The 21,966-nt window shown below is 42.5% G+C and overlaps 2 protein-coding genes across 3 annotated transcripts in view; one reads left to right on the top strand and one right to left on the bottom strand.

The window, feature by feature from the left end:
• Window positions 1–3,574: 3,574 nt before the first annotated feature.
• Window positions 3,575–19,040, top strand: LOC143300652 (malonate--CoA ligase ACSF3, mitochondrial-like). Of its 2 annotated transcripts, XM_076614479.1 has the most exons (8): window positions 3,575–3,648; window positions 5,038–5,920; window positions 7,415–7,606; window positions 8,847–9,025; window positions 10,304–10,449; window positions 13,945–14,064; window positions 14,954–15,070; window positions 17,634–19,040. In XM_076614479.1, exons 1-8 carry the CDS (start codon window positions 3,641–3,643, stop codon window positions 18,014–18,016), a joined length of 2,028 nt encoding a protein of 675 aa, XP_076470594.1. In that variant the 5' UTR covers window positions 3,575–3,640; the 3' UTR covers window positions 18,017–19,040. The 2 variants fall into 2 exon arrangements, with proteins under 2 accessions (XP_076470594.1, XP_076470595.1); XM_076614480.1 differs by lacking the exons at window positions 3,575–3,648; window positions 5,038–5,920 and adding an exon at window positions 5,971–6,002.
• Window positions 19,041–19,385: 345 nt separating this feature from the next.
• The window catches only part of LOC143300296 (uncharacterized), a 118,190-nt gene continuing 115,609 nt past the window's right edge, over window positions 19,386–21,966 (bottom strand). Inside the window, exon 85 of the mRNA XM_076613893.1 lies at window positions 19,386–19,560. Within this exon, the coding sequence (XP_076470008.1) occupies window positions 19,434–19,560 (127 nt within the window). The 3' untranslated portion in view covers window positions 19,386–19,433. The remainder of the gene's footprint in view (window positions 19,561–21,966) is intronic.

Raw genomic sequence — 21,966 nt, 5'->3', positions numbered from 1 at the left:
CAATCGTTTTCTTCCTAACCCTATCATACAATCATGCAGCTTAACACGAGTCAGCCTTCTATGTGCAGGACGTCACATGTGCAGTTCACCAATGGCGGACTCCTTTAGTGGAAACACAGCTGCTAGCAGTGGACAGACCAAGCATGGCGGACTCAACCTCACCAGCTTACCGGACGTGGTGTTAGTGCACCTGTTCAAGGTGCTTCCAGTTGCCAACCGTGGTGCCCTGGCCTCCACCTGTTCCCGACTGTCAGCCACCATGCACCGTCCTACTGTGTGGAATGACGTCACCCTTAATTTGATTGAAGATTATTGGACGTGTGATGCAGCCAGAACACTGAATGCCATCAGTGTCAGAGACACAGTCATGGCCGTAAGATACAGCAGGTTTTACCGGCATGTAACAGTCCTTCTGAACCATTTTTGGGTAGCACGTGAGGCCTTCAGTGTGCTATGTGAGTTTGCTGAAAGAGGGATTCTCAAAAACGTGGTTCTCTGCACTGTTCAGGATTTATCAAAGGCCCTGTCACGTGTCAGGTCCTACACGTTGTCTGTCTGTGTCAGATTTGTTAGTCAGACTGACCCCAGACACTAAGTTCACTATTGAACTGCCTTCGGATCCTTCAGACCCACACGAAGGCCACAGAATAATTCACTTCTATTCATGCTCAAAGGGGAAGAAGTGCTATTCATTGGTGAAGAGCCTGGCTTTGCTAGAGTGTCAAATAAAGCCTGGCATTGTTAGAGTGTCAAATAACAGACAAAGAACTTATCACGATAGCATCACGACTCTCCAAGGCACCTACTGCTGTGTTGGTTTCCCAGTTCCCTGCTCTTCAAGGGCTCGAGTTGAGCATGGGCAGTATGAGTGATGCCTTGTTACTGGAACTCGCTGACACCTCAGACAGGCGGTGTCCACTGCGAAGTCTGGTCCTCAGACAAATGGAATGGAAATCCAAAAGAGGAACATCAGTCCCTTAGTTATCATCAGCTGCTTGGGGCAAACTTGTATCATCGTGTCCCTCTTTGTCAGTGGAATGTTGTCATTGTTGACCGTCTTTCCCCACTGTTTAATGCCATCAAGCCACAGACACCTCTTGTCAAACTGAAAATCGTTTGTCTCGGTGGCAAGAAGAGTGTTCTGGAGTTGTTTGAGTTGTGCAAAGAACATAGCGCGTTTTTCGGAAGCTGCTCAGCAAGTGCCTCCAAAAAGAGTTAAAGAACATGGTCTTGGCCTGTCCCAGAACACACCACCTGGTGTGAGACATTGACATCAGTTACGAATACATCACTGCCCCCGCCAGAGACTCTAGACAGTGGAAGACATTCAGTTTCCGTATGTCACGTGTGATCATACATTCTACGGAAGCACTGATGCCATGCATTTCGCATGACTACGAGAACAGAGAGAAAGATCCAGACCTGAGACAGCGACTGTGTGTCCCGGACAACGACCACATAAAACGCAGGGATGAGATACTGAATTATCTACAGGGTATTGTGGAAGCAAAGATTGGTTTCGCAATTCAGTGGTCTAAGGGCATTTCACTCCAAGGTCCAAGGTAGGAGATAAGTTTTGTCCCAGAGAGGATGGAAATAACACAATACCGGAAGTAAGAGAAGAAAACAATAATAATTTGTTTGGCGGGGTCCAACACTTCCTTTCCTTCCCATGAATGTAGACGGGAAAAAAATGCAACATATTTTTAACCCCCCCCCCCCCCCCAAAAAAAAAAACAACAACATGTAGCTGTATTCTGGCTTTTTTGTTTGTGTTGGCTCTCTCTCTCTCTCTCTCTCTCTCTCTCTCTCTCTGTGAGTGCAGTACGCGCGTGCGTGTGTTTGTGCCGGCTTCCACTGATGTGACTACGTGTGAAACTATAATGAATAATACTTTTGATACTGAGTTGTACTTTAAGTTTTCATCTATTCAGCTGAAAAAGTATGACAATATGCAGTACTGGTGAATGTGCCAACTGTGCAGGATGAACTTGATATGCAATACATATGCAATGTTTACGTTCATGTCTTTCAACATTATTTCTGATTATACTAATCATCATAATTATACTGAGTGATTATGTATTACAGTGTTTTATAGCGAATATGTGAAATGCTTTTATATGTAATATGCTTTTTATATGTAATACTTATATGTTTATTGTTCCTCAGTGTTTAATCATGATGTCGTTTTCACGCGCGTGCGCCCGGGTGTGTGCCGTGCGTGCCAGTGTACCATGTGTGCCAGTGTGCGCGCGCGCGTGTGTGTATGTGCCAGAGAGAGAGAGAGAGAGAGAGAGAGAGAGAGAGAGAGAGAGAGAGAGTTGCACAGATCAGGCAGATGGAGGTACAGATGGAGCCACTGAGCCACGGTTTGTTTGTTTTTTTTGTTTTTTTTCAGTTTATGTAGGGCGTGTGATGTGAATGAATGCAGACTTATCAATTTGTAAAACAATCACGGGTTTTGCCAAAAACACTATCTTGTGTGTTTTGTTCATAAGCCGGTGATAATTAAAAACAAAGAAGCTGTGCAGTCCGAGTATTTTGTGCACTCATCATTCTTCATCTCAGTTCTCCTGTGCGTGTGCGTGCGTGCGTGCGTGCGCGTGTGTGTGCGTGTGTGTGCCGGTGTGTGTGACGGTGCCAGTGTGTGAGTGCCGAAATAAACGCGGGTTAGGTATGAACTCATTATTGAAATCATTCACTGATCTGATTCACGAACTCTTACTAAGAGGTTCTTACATAACCTTTTGCTGGATTCCTTCTCATTATGGTTTTTACTATAATGAAAAAGCCAAGTTGACGTTTTGGGTAAAAAAAAAAAAAAAAAAAAAAGGAGCTAGAAGTTCCCGAGACTGAAGGAATAAATATTTCGCTTTCACTACAGGAATGTTACACCATGGTAGAAAAAGTCGAATGGTCAAAATTTCAGTGTGAAGAAAAACACACCGGTAACTCGGAGTTACATAAGAATATACAGAATGGTTTCATGGGAAAACATTACCAAAATAATTTTCATAAGAGGCAAATCATTCTCTAATCTGCAGATGGAAAATGAATTGCTTTTAGGCCAAATATGTCAGTAATGTTTCTTGCATCTGTGGTGCTCACATAACAGCCAATCATATACTAATTTGCGATATGTTAAAGTCTCACATCCCTGAACTGAATTCATCTTCAATGTTGACAATCTTCAGCAGTCCATTGCTAATGCAAGACTTTTTCAGCTCCTTGTTAAATAGTCCAGTTGGTTCGCTGTATAGTTTGTTAGTTTTTCATGAGAAATATGTGATATTGTTATGCTTTTTAAAAACAACAACAACAAACTTAAATCAATCATTTTCAATATGTAACACACGCACACACACACACACACACACACACACACGCACGCACGCACGCACACTTTCACTTACTCGCATGCGTCCCCCCCCCCCCCCCCACACACACACACCCTCCCATCCCCCCCTTGATTATTTTTCCTACCCTCGTCTAATATCACTTTCAGTGAAAAGACGTTAAACTAAACTGAGAACGAACACACACGTGTCTGTGCTCCGTACAACTCGCTCAAGGGACACCACTCTAGCATGTTTTGAACTTTGACATCGCGAAAGTCAAACGACAACCTGAACGTCAAATGAGTTTGTAAGTTTTTATTTTCCATACATTCGTTCAGAAATTGTATTTAGGTATGCAGGGCATAGCTTGTCCCCACAGAAATGCAAAAAACCGGCGTAACCTAGCATCTGTCAGGGTATGATTCACTGGTGCAATTTTCATTCCCAGCTTCAGCATGGCAGCGAGTTTGGTTATTGCGTGTGTCAAATACCAAATCAGTTTCTTCTTCTTTTTATTATTTATTTATATATTTATATCATTCTATTTTATTTTTATATTTTTTCATACTTTAATGAGCAGATGTGATGTAGCGTATCAGTTGAAACTCATCAAGACATGACTGCTATCCAGTTGCAGTGTTTTCATCAGAAAAGGAAGAAATTTGAACGTCTCCCACTAATCACACTGCAGAACCTTCAGACCAAATCATGCGCTAAAAAAGAACAGATTGTCCTCTTGACTTCAGTCACGCTTGATACAAACAAAACATGGAAATATTTGACGAATGAAATGACAGAAACGTGCATGCCTGCATAAGTTTCTAGCTAAGCTAATGAGTGGTTAGTTAATTTTATGAATGTTGATTGTTAAGTGTTTGTTGTTGTTGCTTATCTATTATCATTTATGTGGACCAAGATGAAAAATCAACTCTGAAACTTGGATTAATATAGGACAGTGTGCATAACTTGCCATAAGTGTTTATTAATGCTCATTTGCTTGTTTTATGTACTGGTTTTAAGTTATTATTTTAGCTCAGATTATTTTAGCTACTATTAGTATTACTGATAAAGAGTGTGCATATGTGTTTGTTCATGTTCTTTGCTAGTATTGTGCTTGGGTTTTTAGTTCTTTATATTTTAGCTACTATTACATAATTACAGTATTACTTATTAGTATTAGTATTACTACTTCTTTATTTTCTAGTCATACTCACACTGTTAATATCATTTGGGATGTACTCAGGAGATGGAACCTCAGATGCGGGTAAAATATCAAACCTCTCTCTCTCTCTCTCTCTCTCTCTCTCTCTCTCTGGTAGAAGGTGGCAGAATGGTTAAGATACTTATCTGCCATATATGTATGTATGCTTGAATCAAAATTGAATGTGGAGACGAGAGTAATATAAATTGTTTTAACTAGGCAGCAACTGGTGTTGACTTATTTGGAATGTACGACAAATGGGCTTTTACATGTGTGGCATCTTTTACCCTACAGTTAGGAAGAATGTCAAAGCAACAAACAGTATTATTCTGAACCATGATGACAAAACTGCTAGGTTTTTTCCAAGGCAGAGAGAGAGATTGATTTGGAGCACAAACGTAAGTGATTTTATTATATCATGAGAATGCACAGTTTTATTACTGGTGTACTTCTGCTAGCGATAGTAATATCATACATTTTGTTTTAATGTTCCAGGTGGGTGTTATTGGGAAGCCAGCATGGCTGTCTGGCAGTCTCTAAAAGACTTTGTCATCACCAGTCATCTTCCAAACTCCACACCTGCCTTATCCATTCCAGAGTTAAGAGAAAATTCCAGAAAGGCAGCTCCACAGCACTGTCAACACCAACATTGTGGAATACTATTTCACCTGAATCAAAGTCATCTGCAGTGACTGCTAAAACAGGATGGGAGCCAGCACATTGCTTTACATTGATCAGAACATTTTCGAAAACCACAGTGCCATTAGTCCGCGCAGGACACCATTCCAAATCTGGGATTGCCACCCCAGTGTTTTTGTCAGCTGAAAAACACTTGGGCAGAACTGCCATCCTGGACCGCTTTGGATGTTTCACATACGATGACATTCTCCATCACAGCATTCGTTTGTCAAAAGATCTGACTGACCTTTGCCGGGTGGAGTCAGACACTCTTGAGCATGCACGGATTGGGTATCTGTGTGAAAATGATGTGAGCAGTGTTGTGACACAGTTTGCTGTAGGGATGTCCAGGGGTGTGGGAGTACCTTTGTGCAAGTCACACCCAGAGTCTGAACTGGAGTACTTTGTACAGGACTCAGCTTGTTCAGCACTTGTTGCATCACAGTGCTTTGCTGACAGGCTGCTTCCTATCGCAGAGCAATTGAATCTTCCTTTCCGTGTGATTGATGACAGTGAGCTGTTGAAGGACTATGAGGTCAATGAGTGGTTTGTCTCTGATAAGGCAACCACCAGCAAAATGATTGGTAAGGCAAAAAAGACCAGACCAAAACGATGGTATGACCTGCATCAGTTCAACAATGACTTCAAGAATGATCCTGCTCAGATTATATATACCAGTGGAACTACAGGTCGACCAAAGGTAACTGATTTGTTTAAAACAAAAAAGGGTAAAAACAGGTGCTCAGATTATATATACCAGTGGAACTACAGGTCGACCAAAGGTAACTGATTTGTTTAATTTTTAAAACAAAAAAGGGTAAAAGCAGGTAGACTGTTTAAAGAGGAGATCTAAAAGATGGAAAGCAGATTGGCTTTTAACCCGGAGAGCGCGATGAGCCACGATCGTGGCTTTCCCGGTAAAGTGTGATGGGCCATGATCGTGCTATACTCGGCAGCCTTCGTAAAACTGCCTCGTTCTGGTGTTACTGCCTCCCTGCTTGTGTTTGCACAAACTTTGACCGAGTTTATAAGTCCAGATCTTCGTATTTTTTGTAAACAATGAGTGACACTGAAGTTGACAAAGCTCAGGAACTGAGTGACCTTGTGACCAGTGATGATTCATTTGCTGACAGGGATCTGGTGAAAACGGCTTTGTTATTTTGACACTTGGGCATGCTGGCTTGCTTGTTGTTCATTCAGTTTTGTGTCTCCAGCCACAAAAACTGGGGGGTGGGTGATGGGGGTGGGGAGGGGTGGTAAAGTGGGTAAGGCATGGGTCTGTTGCGATTTCTTGACCAAATCAAGCTAGAAAACTGGAAATTATTTTGATTTAAAGCATTCTTGCTGCTTTTGAAAGCAACATGAGCTAAAAGAAAACATTTATTTCTGTTTTTGCCTGTGATTGCATAAAGTATTGTAGATGTGCGCATGCGTGGCGTCGGTGGGTGTGTCTCAAACAAATAATACAATGCTTATAATTTCATTGTTTCAGTTATATTCATATCATGATTCTGCAGCCAGAACATTTTCTGCACAGTTTAATGCCAATTTTGAGATTTTGACTCTGTAAAAGATGTGAAAATACCTATAAACATTGTGGTTGACGTTTTTGGAAAACAAGTGTGCAAAATTTGTTGTTTATATCCTGTGGAATATCTCCAACTACTTACAAGGTACAGCCTTTTTCTTACTTTTATCTGATTCTTCATTCACTCTACTTTCCAAAAATGTATAGGTTTACCTATTTATTCTTACTGATAAGCATACAAATGCCCCAAATCAGAACACAGGTAGCGGAGGCAAACTATCCCTTTGTTTTAAGCATGATTTCTGTATGTATGTTTTATTATATCCAGCACTTTGAGGGTTAAAAACTTTGGCTGACTTTGATCTTGACTTTGGTTTGCACTTGGCAAAGACAAAATGTCTATTTTCTTTTTGCATTGTTTCTTGCTTTAAGTATAGTTTTGACAACAGCAACTTTGATGATCAGTAAAGCTATCTGTATGATGTCCATATTGACAATGGTAGTTTGAATTCTTCCTTTTCAGTATGAACGTCCAGATCAGCAACAAACATAAAGCCAGTCTTTTTCCATCAATAGATTTACGATTTTTATGTCTCATTGCATATATGAGTCGAGCACTGGAAATGCATGCAATAACAGTGTCATGTAAACAGTGTGTGTGTCCAGGGAGTGGTTCACACCTATGGCAACCTGTCAGCTATGATTGCCAACATGGTGTCTGCCTGGACGTGGTCACCCAGGGACGTCATTCTCCATGTGCTCCCCCTGCATCATGTGCATGGTCTCATCAACGCACTGATGACGCCACTGCACGTTGGAGCCTCTTGCCTTATGCTGCCCAAATTCGACCCGCAACAGGTGTGCATTTGTGAGTCCTGTCCTATAACCGCCTGCTTCTCAAAGGGAAGCGTTTGGGATTTGCTTTGTGTATTTGTATGATCTGTCTTATCGAGTCCGTCTGTCTTTCGGAAATTCCGCAAATGCTGTTATAGAGAGTGTCAGTGCTACCCTGTCAGTGGCATCTCACCTTCACCAGCATGTTCACCAGCATACATATTGATGTTCTCCTCTGTCTGTTTTCATAGGCTGGCATTTATTTTTTCTTTTCTTCTCATCATAGCATTTAAAAAAATTTTTATATATCATCCCTTAAAGAGCCAGTCTCAGAGGATTTTTCCACTTTACAATCGAAAGATTTATAACTATTTGTTACTGAACTGAGTATTAATAATTTTGTAATAAAAAGTTATCTGAATAAAATCTGAAGAATATAGGCATCTCATTTCTTTCTTTTTACTTTTCTTAAACAATATTTTAGCTCAGGGCCATGAAAGACGAGAGAAAGAATTGATACCCCAGAATAAGAGATCACAATGATAATATGGTAAATTCAAAGAACTAAGCCAGACACTTGACCTACACTTTTATTCAGTTCAACAAAAAGCAAAATATATGAAACCATTAATGAAAACAGAAGGTTAAAATCAGTTAAATTGTTTATTAATTTATAAAAAAAAAAAACCTGAAAGAAAATAGCCTATCTGGAAGAACAAAAGTATATGATTAAGTATTTTAAATTTATACATATATATTTCAGCAGTCACCTGGAACAGAAGTAAACACATTTCCAACAGTACTCTTCTGCATTCATGGCTTGCAACTTCTATACACAGGTGGGCTTTTACATGTATGACAGTATTTACCCCACCATGTTGGCAGCCATACTCTGTTTTCAGTGGTGTGCATGCTGGTTATGTTCGTGTTTCCATAACCCACTGAACGCTGACATATGGATGACAGGTTCTTCAACATGCCTATTTGATCTTCTGCATAGACACACAAGGGGATTCAGGCACAAGGCACTGAGAAATCTACACATATGTTGATCTGGGAGATTGGAAAAATTTCCACTTTTTGACCCACCAGGTGCGCCGAAACTGGGGATTAAACTCAGGAAACTTGGTTGAGAATCCAGCACAATAACTGGCCACTGCACCCGTCCAATAACCATCTGCTATACTTCCTTCATCGTAGTTCATGCATGCATTATATGTTACACACAGTTGACCTATTTACTTAATTTGTATCTGTGTTGCAGGTGTGGCACAATCTGGTGAACCCAATGAGTCACACAGACGGGGTACGTGTCAACGTGTTTATGGCAGTGCCCACCATTTATGCAAAACTCATAGAGCATTACGACCAGCATCTGCACAGGGGCCGGGGGTCAAGACTAGCCTGCGAGTACATCAAGTCTGTCTGCATGGAACGCATCAGGTATATAACATGGCTGAAACGTTTTCAATCAAATTGGTATCTCATATATGAATGATTTTTTGCCAAGTCAGAAACGGCAGTCATGTCTACGATCTTACCAGCAAGGATTTGTGTAATATGCTTTTTTATGGATTTAAGAACATTGCTTACAGTGCACTGTGACAGCGAATCCCCATTCAAAGCAACTGACTCTGATGACCGTCCATACGATAACCATGCTGTTGAATTAAAAATCAAATTGTTGCATGGGCAGTATAAGCTCAGTTTTAAAAGCCACTGTTGGAAGTGGGGAAAAAGTTTCTGATTGCTTGGGGTTGGTGAAAGTGAAGTAAACAAAGACTTCTCTATGGTCACACACCTGGACAAAGAGAATAATCAGCAGAGCACAGTGGCCTAGACCACATATTTCATTAAGTCCTGTCCATTTCAGCTGATCAAGCCAGAAACATGAGGTTCTTTAAGGTTCAGATCGGACTCCTAAATTACAAAATACCACTTGGAAAAAGTGTATTTTATTTATTTAAGTTCTGCAAAACTCTGCCAGTAACAATCCATACTGTTGGTTGCTCTGCAAATGAGTGTGTAACTCAAAAGTTTAAGATTAAAAAAAAGAAGTGATTTTTTCCTAAGCATCCAGACATTTTGTCCTTTAGTTTTTCAAAATGTCCTGTTGATTTTCTTTGATCTGGGACAAGTCCTAAGTTTTTGAATTTTCAGATGACACCCTGTGCACATGATTATTATATGATGATGTGTTGTGTTTTTGTTTCCACTCCCTGGAACAAGGAAACCCTCGCCATTCCAAAACCCAAGCACCAGACAACATGACCTTTGAGCGAGAACCAATTCGTTGTTCAACTCATCAATATGTTCTGTATTGTGTTACATCTCCTGGGTTGTATTGTGCAGTGCTAAAATGTTAGGTACGTATGTGACGTATACAAAGGAGAATGAGGTTGGAAAATTCCTGCTATGTCGAAGACTAATTTATCCATTGTGGGGCACTTTGAAGTACATCAGAACTTGACGGAAATTTCTGTCATGAAGAACTGAAGAGGTTAAGCTGATACCAAAAAAAAGTTTGATCATTGCATTATTATCATTTATGTAGTGCTTAAAAATAAACAGTTGACTCATTAGATTAATTCATCAACTTATTTGTTTGCTTATGTACAAACTCGTATATTTGCTTATTTATTTGGTTTCCTGTTTACCCATTGCTTCTCTCATTCCATTATTATTATTATTATTATTTTCTCTCATCCGTCTTTGCCCCAGACTCATGGTCAGTGGTTCATCAGCGCTTCCACAGCCGGTGATGGAGAAATGGGAGTCCATCACAGGCCATCGCCTCCTGGAGCGCTACGGGATGACTGAGATAGGAATGGCTCTGACCAACCCCTTGTCGGGGCCCCGCATTGCAGGTATGAGTGATAGTGCACAAGTAAGGAATGACTGTGACCAACCCCTTGTCGGGGCCCCGCATTGCAGGTATGAGTGATAGTGCACAAGTAAGGAATGACTGTGACCAACCCCTTGTCGGGGCCCCGCATTGCAGGTATGAGTGATAGTGCACAAGTAAGGAATGACTGTGACCAACCCCTTGTCGGGGCCCCGCATTGCAGGTATGAGTGATAGTGCACAAGTAAGGAATGACTGTGACCAACCCCTTGTCGGGGCCCCGCATTGCAGGTATGAGTGATAGTGCACAAGTAAGGAATGACTGACCAACCCCTTGTCGGGGCCCCGCATTGCAGGTATGAGTGATAGTGCACAAGTAAGGAATGACTGACCAACCCCTTGTCGGGGCCCCGCATTGCAGGTATGAGTGATAGTGCACAAGTAAGGAATGACTGACCAACCCCATGTCGGGGCCCCGCATTGCAGGTATGAGTGATAGTGCACAAGTAAGGAATGACTGTGACCAACCCCTTGTCGGGGCCCCGCATTGCAGGTATGAGTGATAGCGCACAAGTAAGGAATGACTGTGACCAACCCCTTGTCGGGGCCCCGCATTGCAGGTATGAGTGATATCGCACAAGTAAGGAATGACTGTGACCAACCCCTTGTCAGGGCCCCGCATTGCAGGTATGAGTGATATCGCACAAGTAAGGAATGACTGTGACCAACCCCTTGTCGGGGCCCCGAATCGCTGGTGTGAGTGAAACCGCACAGTATGTACATCTGTGGTCATTTTCAGTGTGTAGGTACTGGCATTTTGTACATGGCTTTACTGCATAAGGTGGTGTCTGTGGAGAACGTTGAAGTAGGATGACTGGCGAGACTGGTTCAATGCACCTGAAGCCTCAGTGCCTGTGACGACTGGCCAGCGGAATTGTTCTCACCACTACAAGAGGAAGGTGGCCGAATGGTTTAGATGCTTCTCTGCCAGTACTGTGTCCCTGAGGGTCTGGGTTTGAATCCTGGTCCTGCCCTTTCCTCCCAAGTTTGACTGGAAAATTCAAACTGAGTGTCTAGTCATTCAGATGAGATGATAAACTGAGATCCCCATGTGCAGCATGAACTTGGTGCATTGAAAAAGAACCCATGGCAACATGTGCCAAATTATGCAGCAGAAATTCACTCTGATAGTTACACAAGCAAAAATGCATGGACTCAAGGCCTGATCATTGGGTTATGTTGCTAGTCAGGCGTTTGCCTGGCATATGTTGTGTAGCGTATATAAAGTTGTCAAAACACAGTGAGGCCTCCTTGAGAAACAGAAACTGAAACTGAAACTCAGCTTTAGATTTTGACCTTGACCCCACAGTAATGTTTTACGCAGTTGGTTGAACACACAAGTTACATTGCACGGACCCACAGTGGCACAGTGGGTCATCAGTTGTTTGGCTGAGATGAAAAGAAAGAAAAAAAGAAATATGATTGAAGCAAATTTTCACAAAAAGATAATTTAACATTCGTCTGGTTTTGTGCTTCCAGCAATAGTAGCACTCAAGTCTCTCAGCCATCTCCATGGTCCTACTTTTAAAGGATTTTTTATTTTTTTTTTTTTTATCAGACTGATAACCAGCTAAAGAAGGTACAAATCATGAAATAGTAGATAACTTCATGCCAAATCAAAAAGATAATTTTAGTAAATATTATAAAGAAACACTATTGACATAAGGAAAGTGTTTGTATGTTGATAATTGGTAAGAAATAGATAAACATACATGAAGAATAAAACTAGTGCATCTCAGACAAATTCCTTATTCAATTATGACATGAACATCAACATTTATGTGCCTTTAACACTGTCTGTGTGAAAATAGATATGCATTCATTCATATATACATGGGTTCTTTTTTTGTATACAGGTATGCTGTTCTGTTTACAGCCTCTGCTTTATGTATATATATATATATATATATATATATATATATATATATATATATATATATATCATTCATCATGGCCTGGCTTCGCTGACGAAGATCTAGGAAGGGCGTTGTCCACGTCTGATGCAGGCATGCTCATGGCTGACAAGGCCAATGTGGGAAAAGCAGAGTCGGCCGCAGCGGTTGCAAGGGAAAGTCTGGTCTGGGTTCGCGGCTGCAGCGTCGTGGTTCTTCCTCCTTCTGCGTTTGTCCTCAAAGCTGGCCCTGCGGTTGTTTTCGAAGGAGGAGACAGCTTGGTGGATGGTGCGTCGCCAGGTCTCTCGATCAGCCGCTACTGCGGACCACTGGCGATGGTCAATGTGACAGGCACCGAGAGCTTTCTTCAAGGAGTCTTTGTATCTCTTCTTGGGTGCTCCTCTGTCACGGTGGCCAGTGGACAGTTCGCCATACAGCGCGATCTTGGGCAGGCGGTGGTCCTCCATCCTGGACACGTGCCCTGCCCAACGTAGCTGGGTCTTTAGCAGCACTGCCTCGATGCTGATAGTCTTTGCCTGCTCCAGGACCTCGACATTTGTGATGTAGTCACTACAGTGGATGCTGAGGATGGTGCGAAGGCAGCGCTGGTGAAAGCGATCAAGCAGTCGTATGTGGTGCCGGTAGGTGACCCAGGTTTCGGAGCCATACAACAGGGTGGGCAGTACAACAGCTCTGTACACGCTGATCTTTGTGTCTATCTTCAGGTGTTTGTTGTTCCACACTCTCTTGTACAGCCTGCCGAATGCGCTGTTTGCCTTTGCAAGTCTGTTGTCGATCTCCTTGTCGATCTTGGCGTCAGACGAGATGGTGCAGCCTAGGTAGCTGAACTGGTGGACCGACTTCAGCTCTGTCTCACCGATGTTGATGTGAGGAGCGTGGAATTCTTCCCGTGGGGCAGGCTGGTGGAGAACTTCCGTCTTTTTCAGACTGACTTCTAGGCCGAAGAGCTGCGCAGCCTCTGCGAAGCAGGACGTTATACGCTGCAGGGCCGCTTCTGTATGGGCGACGAGGGCAGCATCGTCGGCAAACAGAAGCTCTCTGATGAGTTGCTCCAGTGTCTTGGTGTGGGCCTGTAGCCGCCTCAGGTTGAATAGGCTGCCATCAGTGCGGTATCTGATGAAGATACCGTCGTCGTCGCCAAGATCTTCAGTGGCCTGTTGGAGCATCATGCTGAAGAAGATCGTGAAGAGGGTCGGCGCGAGGACACAACCTTGTTTCACTCCATTTCCAATTAGGAAGGGCTCCGAAAGGTCGTTTCTGTGTCTGACCTGTCCACGCTGTTCCTCATGTAGTTGGATGACCATGCTGAGGAATTTTGGGGGGCATCCTAGACGTTTCATGATCTCCCACATACCTTTTCTGCTCACGGTATATAAGTAGAGGCTGTAAACAGAACAGCATACCTGTATACAAAGTTTATATATATATATATATATATATATATATATATATATATATATATATATATATATATATATATATATATATAAGTAGAGGCTGTAAACAGAACAGCATACCTGTATACAAAGTGTGCTGTTTCCCCAGGTTGTGTTGGCAAACCATTTCCTTCTGTGGAGGTACGCATTGCAAAACCCAACGTGTACGCCAAGAATGGCTATGATGTCATTGCGACAGGGAATGCCAAGAGAACTACAGTCACCCCAGGTAGGATTTCTGTTGTGTGAATTGTGTGTGTACTGCTGTCATCAAGATATTGAGTTGTATGGGAAAATATTGAAATTAATGTGAAATAAGTGTGTATGTGTAAAATGGAAAATATTGAAAGGTGCGTACATGTGGCAATAACAACACTGAATCATAGTAAAGTGTTGGTTCACAAATGTTTATGCAACATGCTGAATTGGTTGTGTACTTGACTGAAAATATGGGAGTGTATGGAAGAATAAGTACAAGAGTGATGGAAAGAAGGTTGTGTGTATGTTAACAGATATTTCCTTTTTGGCATCATAACAGCAACATCAACAACAACAATAGCAGCAACAACAATAAGAGCAGAGCTGTAAAATGTGTGAGAAAAAAGTGTCTGTCATATTCACTGATATGAAGTCACTTGAAGGAAACAAAGAACTTTTTTTTCTTCAATATACAGAGTTATTAGCGAAGAACCAAACAATCTTATTAAAAGTAAAACAGAAGGAATGAATCAGCTAATGAACAGGAGGGAAGTCACATAATTACTTTTCTTGTTTATAAGGAGTTTGAGAAAGAGACACAGAATTATATTTGAGAAGTGTTTGTGCTTTGGAACAGGCTTTGGGGAGGGGAGTGGGGGGTGGAAGTGGGGAAGAATGTATAGTGTAGGTGTGAGACAGATGAATCAAAACACATGCTGTGGAACAGGCTTTGGGGGGGGGGGGGGGTGAGGGGGGGTGGAAGGAGGAGGAATGTATAGTGTGGGTGTGAGACAGGTGAATCAAAACACATGCTGTGGAACAGGCTTGGGGTGGGGTGGGGGGGTTAGGGGGGGTGGAAGGAGGAGGAATGTATAGTGTGGGTGTGAGACAGGTGAGTCAAAACACATGCTGTGGAACAGGCCAGGAGGGGGAGTCTGGTGAACTGCTGGTGAGGGGGCCCAGTGTTTTCCATCAGTACTGGAACCGACCCGAAGCCACCAAGGAAACGTTCACACCTGACGGCTGGTTCAAGACAGGTGAGGCTGGAGCTGAAGCTGTAGAGCAGTGCCTGAAACCCATTCTTGTTTTTCATGACTATTTGTTCACTGTTTACACAGTACAGGCGGACGTGGATGACAGTTTTTGACTTACACCTCTCCCACAATGATCGGAGGGATCATGAAAACATTCAGTAACTAATGATCAGAAGTGTCACTGAATGTGCTGCATTCTCTCTCGCCTCGACTACCACAACTCTCTGTTGTCTGGTTTGCCTGCTTCATCCCTCCAGTCCCTCCAGTGCATACAAAACTATGCTGCCTGACTTGTCCTCAGAAAGAAAAGATCTGAGCAAATAACTCTTCTTCTATTAGCTCCCTGTCTCACACAGAATAAAGTACAAGATCTGCACTCTTTGTTATAAATGTATTCACAAATCTGCCCCTTCCTATCTCTTTGGCTGCCTTCACATCTACACCCCATTTCGCTCTCTACAATCGGCTTCGGATCCACTGTCTACGCATGCCCAGATTCAAACGCTCCACTGTCAGCTGCCACTGGTCTCAGGACCTTGCATTTGGAATGAGCTCCTCCCTTCACTTTGTCAGGTCTCCACACTCAGCTCTTTCAAGTCTGGCCTTAAAACCCATCTCTTCCCAAGATAGCCTCCCTTCCTTGCCCCTTCGTTGTTTTTCAGATTTTTTTTCAGTCTGGAGTTATGCAGGCATGTGACTGACTGGTGTGAAAGCACTTTGATTTGTCTCTGCACATGATTCAGCGCTATATAAATGCTAATTATTATTATTATTAAAGTGGTGACGGTATGGAATGAGGCATAATACAAAGTTGATAACTGAGCATCAAGACAGTAAAGAATAACAAAAGGTAAGGACAGGAAAAACCTGTGTCTGTGTGTCAAACAGAGTGCTATTCGTCAAGGAATGAAGAGAGGGTGATGTGCTCAGCACTCAGTGGAAAGAAAACTGCTGATTGGCCGAGGTGGAGCATAGCATTGGACAGTTGAGTGCTGCTTTAGCCAACAGATCAAACACACTGGTCACAGCTTAAATGGTTTGACATGTAATTTAGGTATTCTTTGCCAAACAGGGGTGATGTGAACTCCAAATGCTCTGCATTTTCACATCCCATATTAAACAAGTGATATTAATAGTTTGGATCGTGTTATTACTTTGTGATGGTCAGATGCTAGAACTGATACACAGACCGTGCATTTTCTGGAATAAAAACAGAAGTAATGTGGTATTTATTTACTCAGTGGGCTACATTTTCTGAAGGAGCTGCTCGCCCGTGCTTTCAAGGTTCATAAGCCCATGTAGTCTTAGCTGTATGTTTGAATTCTAGTTTGCATACATTTGCCAGCAAATCCATTTTTCAGGTGTGTTTACCACATACCATGTTGAAATGATACATCAGTGAGACAGCATGGCAAGTTCTTAATTTAAATTTGGAATCATGGTAACAGGGTTTCTTTTATTCAAATCAAAAACTGTATCGCTGTCTTCATGTCCGTTCACACAGATAGAGAAATTTATACACATGATAGCACACATTTCTTCGTACATGAGTGCAAGCATATTCAATCATTGTAGAAGGATTTTTTTCTGTTGACAGTGGAAGATCAGTGAGCAGAAACATGATTGTCTGTTGTGGATGAATTTTTGTAAAACAAGAACAGGGCCAGCAAAAAGAATGTAAAGAACTGGAGTGTGAATGGTGGACGGTCGTTCATCCCAGTCTCTATGACAACCCTTCACCATTCATCTCTGCCTCCCTGCCTGTCATTCACACACCTCAACTCTGTGGCTATCATGCACCTCTATCTCTTTGACATGTGCTTTCATTCGTGTCGGTCTCTGTATAGTTATCAGTATGAGTATTGTTTGTTCAATCACTGCGACTGTTATTCACTGACCTCAATCTCTGTGCTACTATTATTTCATCTCAGTCTTCTTTATTTGTTGCCCCAGAGTATTATTTATAAATCTTAGTCTCTACGACTATCTTTGTGAGGCCTTTGCCTAGTCATCCACAGACCAATACTTATTTCCATACAGTGGATACAGATCACATGCACACAGACACATACAAGGTGAAATAATGTGAGTGTTTTACCCAGTATCTACAGACTTACAATTCCTTCCACACAGACAATACTGTAAAATAATGAGAGGTCCTTGTCCAGTCATCCACAGACTTACTTCCATACAGGCAATACAGATCACACACACACACTCACACACATGCACACACACACACACACACACAAATGGTGAAATAATGTGAGTGTTTAGACCAGAATCTACAGACTCATATTTCCTTCTACACACACAACACTGTTGCAAGGTAAAATAATGCGAGGTCCTTGTCCAGTCATCCACAGACTCACACTTCCATACAGTGGATACAGATCACACATACTCACACAAACACACTCATAAAGTGAAATAATGTGTGTTTTGTTCAGTATGTACAGACTAACATTACCTTCGACACCAATGATACAGACGATATTGTTCTAAGGTAAAGTAATGTGAGCTCCTTGTCCAGTCATTCCACAGACTGACCCTTCCTTCCACACAGGGGACACAGCAATGGTTGACAGTCAGGCCGTGTACAAAATCGTCGGCAGAACCTCGGTGGATGTCATCAAAAGCGGAGGCTACAAGATCAGCGCCCTTGATGTGGAGCGCCACCTGCTGACACATGCGGCCGTCAGTGATTGTGCGGTGGTGGGTCTACCCGATATCACCTGGGGCCAGCGAGTGGCCGCCGTTGTCGTTCTGAAGGAGGGCCATCAGCTGACGCTGGAGGATTTGAAGATCTGGGCTCGGAACGTTCTGCCGCCCTATCAGACGCCAACTGTGCTGCACTGTCTGCCTCAGATGCCTCGCAACTCCATGGGGAAGGTGAACAAGAAAGAGCTGGTGGCCAGCGTGTTTCCAGAGTTTTTGAAAGACCGTTGAGACATTGTGGTTCTTTTAACCCCTTGGGGAGAGTGAATGAAAAAGAGCTGGTGTCCAGCTGCTTTCCTGAATATTTGTTGTGGTTTTTTTGGTGGTTTTTTTTACCCAGGGCTGAGTTTTAGATTCTTTGATTTTGTTGGACCTGAGGTGGTGCTAATGACCGTGAGCTTTCATGACATTTTGTTTCCATTTGATGCAGATTATTGTGAAAGAGAAAAACACATTTGATTTTTTTTTTTTGTATGCCATGTAATTATTTATAATCTGGCTTTTTTCCCTTGAGTTGTTGGCTTTGGTTTTGTTCTCAGCAGGATTGAATTGAGAAATGAGCAAATCCACTGCCGTATGATACAGTGGCCACAACCAGAATGTTCCATATCTGGGCATTTTTAATCCCAGGTTTCTGGCTGTGATGTCAGTACGAGTGGCTTTGAAAGAGAAAAAGGGAGTTGTTTTTATCATGTGGAATTGGTTGTGATTTAGTCCTCTTGATTTTAACAAAATGTAAAAGAGGACATTATTACAAGTATGTGTCTGTGTACAATGCATGCATTTGCTTGAGAACATATGCGTGTGTGAAACCAGATATTTTTTATGACATGGTTTTGTTTGAAAATTCAATGGGGCATTGGTATAAGTGTGTCAGAGTATGTGCAAATATATAAGCATGCAGTTGACCAAGAGAACACATTTGTGAGAGTGTATGCATTTGTCTTTGTAAACAAAGGTAAGCAGATTTTTTCCCCATGTCATGGTTTTGTTTGCAATTCAAAAAGAGCAATTGTATACATGTTTGTCAGCATATATGCATGTAATTGTGTGTGTGTGTGTGTGTGTGTGTGTGTGTGTGTGTGTGTGTGTGTGAATGAGCATGCATGTGTATGTAAGCATGACTAATCAGATTAGAAGTCTGTAATACTGACTGCAGTTTGAAGTGAATAGTATAGTGTGCCTGTGTGCAATGTTAACATAATCAGATGTTTTTTTTTTATTATGTGATGTGGAATTGGGTGGTTGGTGATGGTTAAATAAAAACAGCAATGCACAGTGACGTGTGTGTGGTGTGTGGGGTGGTGGTGGTGGTGGTGTGTGTGTGTGTGTGTGTGAACCTGCTGAGTGCTGCTAAGATCTGAACCACAGACTTCTTGGCTCCTTCAGATGACAGTCCTGCACTCTGACCACATAACCACTCTGTTTTCTGGAATTTATCGATTTGTTACTTTCCAACTATTCTTAAGCATTCCAATGTACACACTTCAAATTCAGCAATTTATGACTTTCATGCCATCAACAAAATCCATACATTTTGTGGGATTTTTAATTGTCCACTAAGAGGTCTTCAATTTCATGACACTATACAAATCAACCACAGCATAATTCACAGCCAAAGATTTAGATTTTCTACAGTTTAGCCTTTTTATTCCTCTTGGTAGCCAGGTGGGTAGCTGATGACGAAGCCAGCTGGGCACTTGGGCACAGGGCAACATTTGCCTGCAGCTGGACTGGCCAGGTAACAGTCATTGGGAAGATTCCATGTGAGGCACCTGGAGAAAGGTAAATACAGGTATTAGTATTTCAGGTAACAACACACTGGCACATGTGGAATGTGGAACAGGCAACCTTTGGTATGTAAACAGGCACTGATAAGGATCAGTTCTTTTTTTTTCTCCTAACAGTGCTTTTATTTCTTGTTTTTTATGTGTTTTATATATAAACATTTTGAAAACAGAACAGTTTCCCTTTCATTTGCCAGAAATATGGACGCATCCACCTGGGATGCAAGGTAATCTGCATGCACAGGATCAAAGCAAACCTCGCCAGTATTTTCTCCCCCTCCACAAGACCTCGATCGGTGGTCTGGTGCAAATCATTCAGATGGGATGATAAATTGAGGTCACATGTGTAGCACGCACTTAAGGCACATACAGAATCCACATGCACGGCAACAACTGGACTGTCCCTGGCAAAATTCTATAGAAAAGTCCACTTTTGACAGGAGGTTCACGTTGGTCCTTCACCAGATCATGACGTCTATGTTACTGTTGTCGTTGAAGACTACAGCAATAGCTTCAGGACAGGAGTTGAAGACACTCTTGGTTCATATGGCTGGAGTTAAGTTGGCAACTGCCGTAAGTTCTACCTACTCTGGTTCATCTGGCTGGAGTTAAGTTGGCAACTGCTTTAAGTTCTACCTACTATGGTTCATCTGGCTGGAGTTAAGTTGGTTGGCAACTGCCGTAAGTTCTACTCATCTCCTTATGTGTTTGTGACTGCCTTGAGTTTATCCAGTCTATCTGTGTGTTAATGACTGCCTTGAATTCCATTTGTCTCCTTGTGCGTTAGTGATTGGATCTGGTCAATGATTGCCTGACTACCTGTCTCCATGTGTGTTAGTGATTGGACCTGGTCAATGATTGCCTGACTACCTGTCTCCATGTGTGTTAGTGACTGGATCTGGTCAATGATTGCCTGACTACCTGTCTCCATGTGTGTAAGTGACTGGATCTGGTCAATGATTGCCTGACTACCTGTCTCCTTGTGTAAGTGACTGGACCTGGTCAATGATTGCCTGACTACCTGTCTCCTTGTGTGTTAGTGATTGGACCTGGTCAATGATTGCCTGACTACCTGTCTCCATGTGTTAGTGACTGGATCTGGTCAATGATTGCCTGACTACCTGTCTCCTTGTGTTAGTGACTGGATCTGGTCAATGATTGCCTGACTACCTGTCTCCTTGTGTTAGTGACTGGATCTGGTCAATGATTGCCTGACTACCTGTCTCCTTGTGTTAGTGACTGGATCTGGTCAATGATTGCCTGACTACCTGTCTCCATGTGTGTAAGTGACTGGATCTGGTCAATGATTGCCTGACTACCTGTCTCCATGTGTGTTAGTGACTGGATCTGGTCAATGATTGCCTGACTACCTGTCTCCATGTGTGTAAGTGACTGGATCTGGTCAATGATTGCCTGACTACCTGTCTCCTTGTGTTAGTGACTGGATCTGGTCAATGATTGCCTGACTACCTGTCTCCTAGTGTAAATGACTGGAGTTCTAGTCAATGGTTGCCTTGAGTTCTGCCTGCATCATAGTGTTTTGATTTAATGATGGCCTTGAGCTCTACCTTTCTCCTCTGCACATAGATACGATGATCAGCTTAGGTGAGTATATAATTTCAAGCTCAGTTGTTTAGGCATTAATCACATGTGCAACAACAACAAAATTGTATTCGCCTTCTATATAATCTTATGACAGGAATAGAGACATTGAATGCTTTTCATTTCATTGACGTGGATGAAAAAACAAACAAAAACAACAATAAATGGTGCCTTCCAATACATGTTAAAATTTGACCAAAAAAAACCCAACAACCGAACACAACCAACCAACAAATCTAACATCCACAGCCCGGTTAATGGTTAAAGGAACCATAGCCTTTCATGACCACCATGGCAGTGAATTCATATCCGCTGTTTTAAACTTCCCCAAACGAAGTCAGGTACCCAGTCACACATGGGTGCAGTGAGGAAATCGGAGCAAAGAACCTCCCCTGAGAACATAAACCATGCCGAAACGGGTGAAAACTGGATCACAAGTCGAACATCTAACCTGACGGGCGCAACAGCCGAGTGGTTAAAGCATTGGACTTTCAATCTGAGGGTTCCGGGTTCGAATCACGGCGACAGCGCCTGGTGGGTAAAGGGTGGAGATTTTTTCCGATCTCCCAGGTTAACATATGTGCAGACCTGCCAGTGCCTGAACCCCCTTCGTGTGTATACGCAAGCAGAAGATCAGATACGCGTGTTAAAGATCCTGTAATCCATGTCTGCGTTCGGTGGGTTATGGAAACAAGAACATACCCAGGATACACCCCCGAAAGCGGAGTATGGCTGCCTACATGACGGGGTAAAAACGGTCATACGTGTACATACGAGTGAACGTGGGAGCTG

This window comes from Babylonia areolata, chromosome 26 (genome assembly GCF_041734735.1).
Source record: "Babylonia areolata isolate BAREFJ2019XMU chromosome 26, ASM4173473v1, whole genome shotgun sequence".
NCBI lineage: Eukaryota > Metazoa > Mollusca > Gastropoda > Neogastropoda > Buccinidae > Babylonia > Babylonia areolata.
The sequence above is the reverse complement of the archived record's forward strand: the minus strand, read 5'-3'. Positions and strand labels throughout refer to the sequence as shown.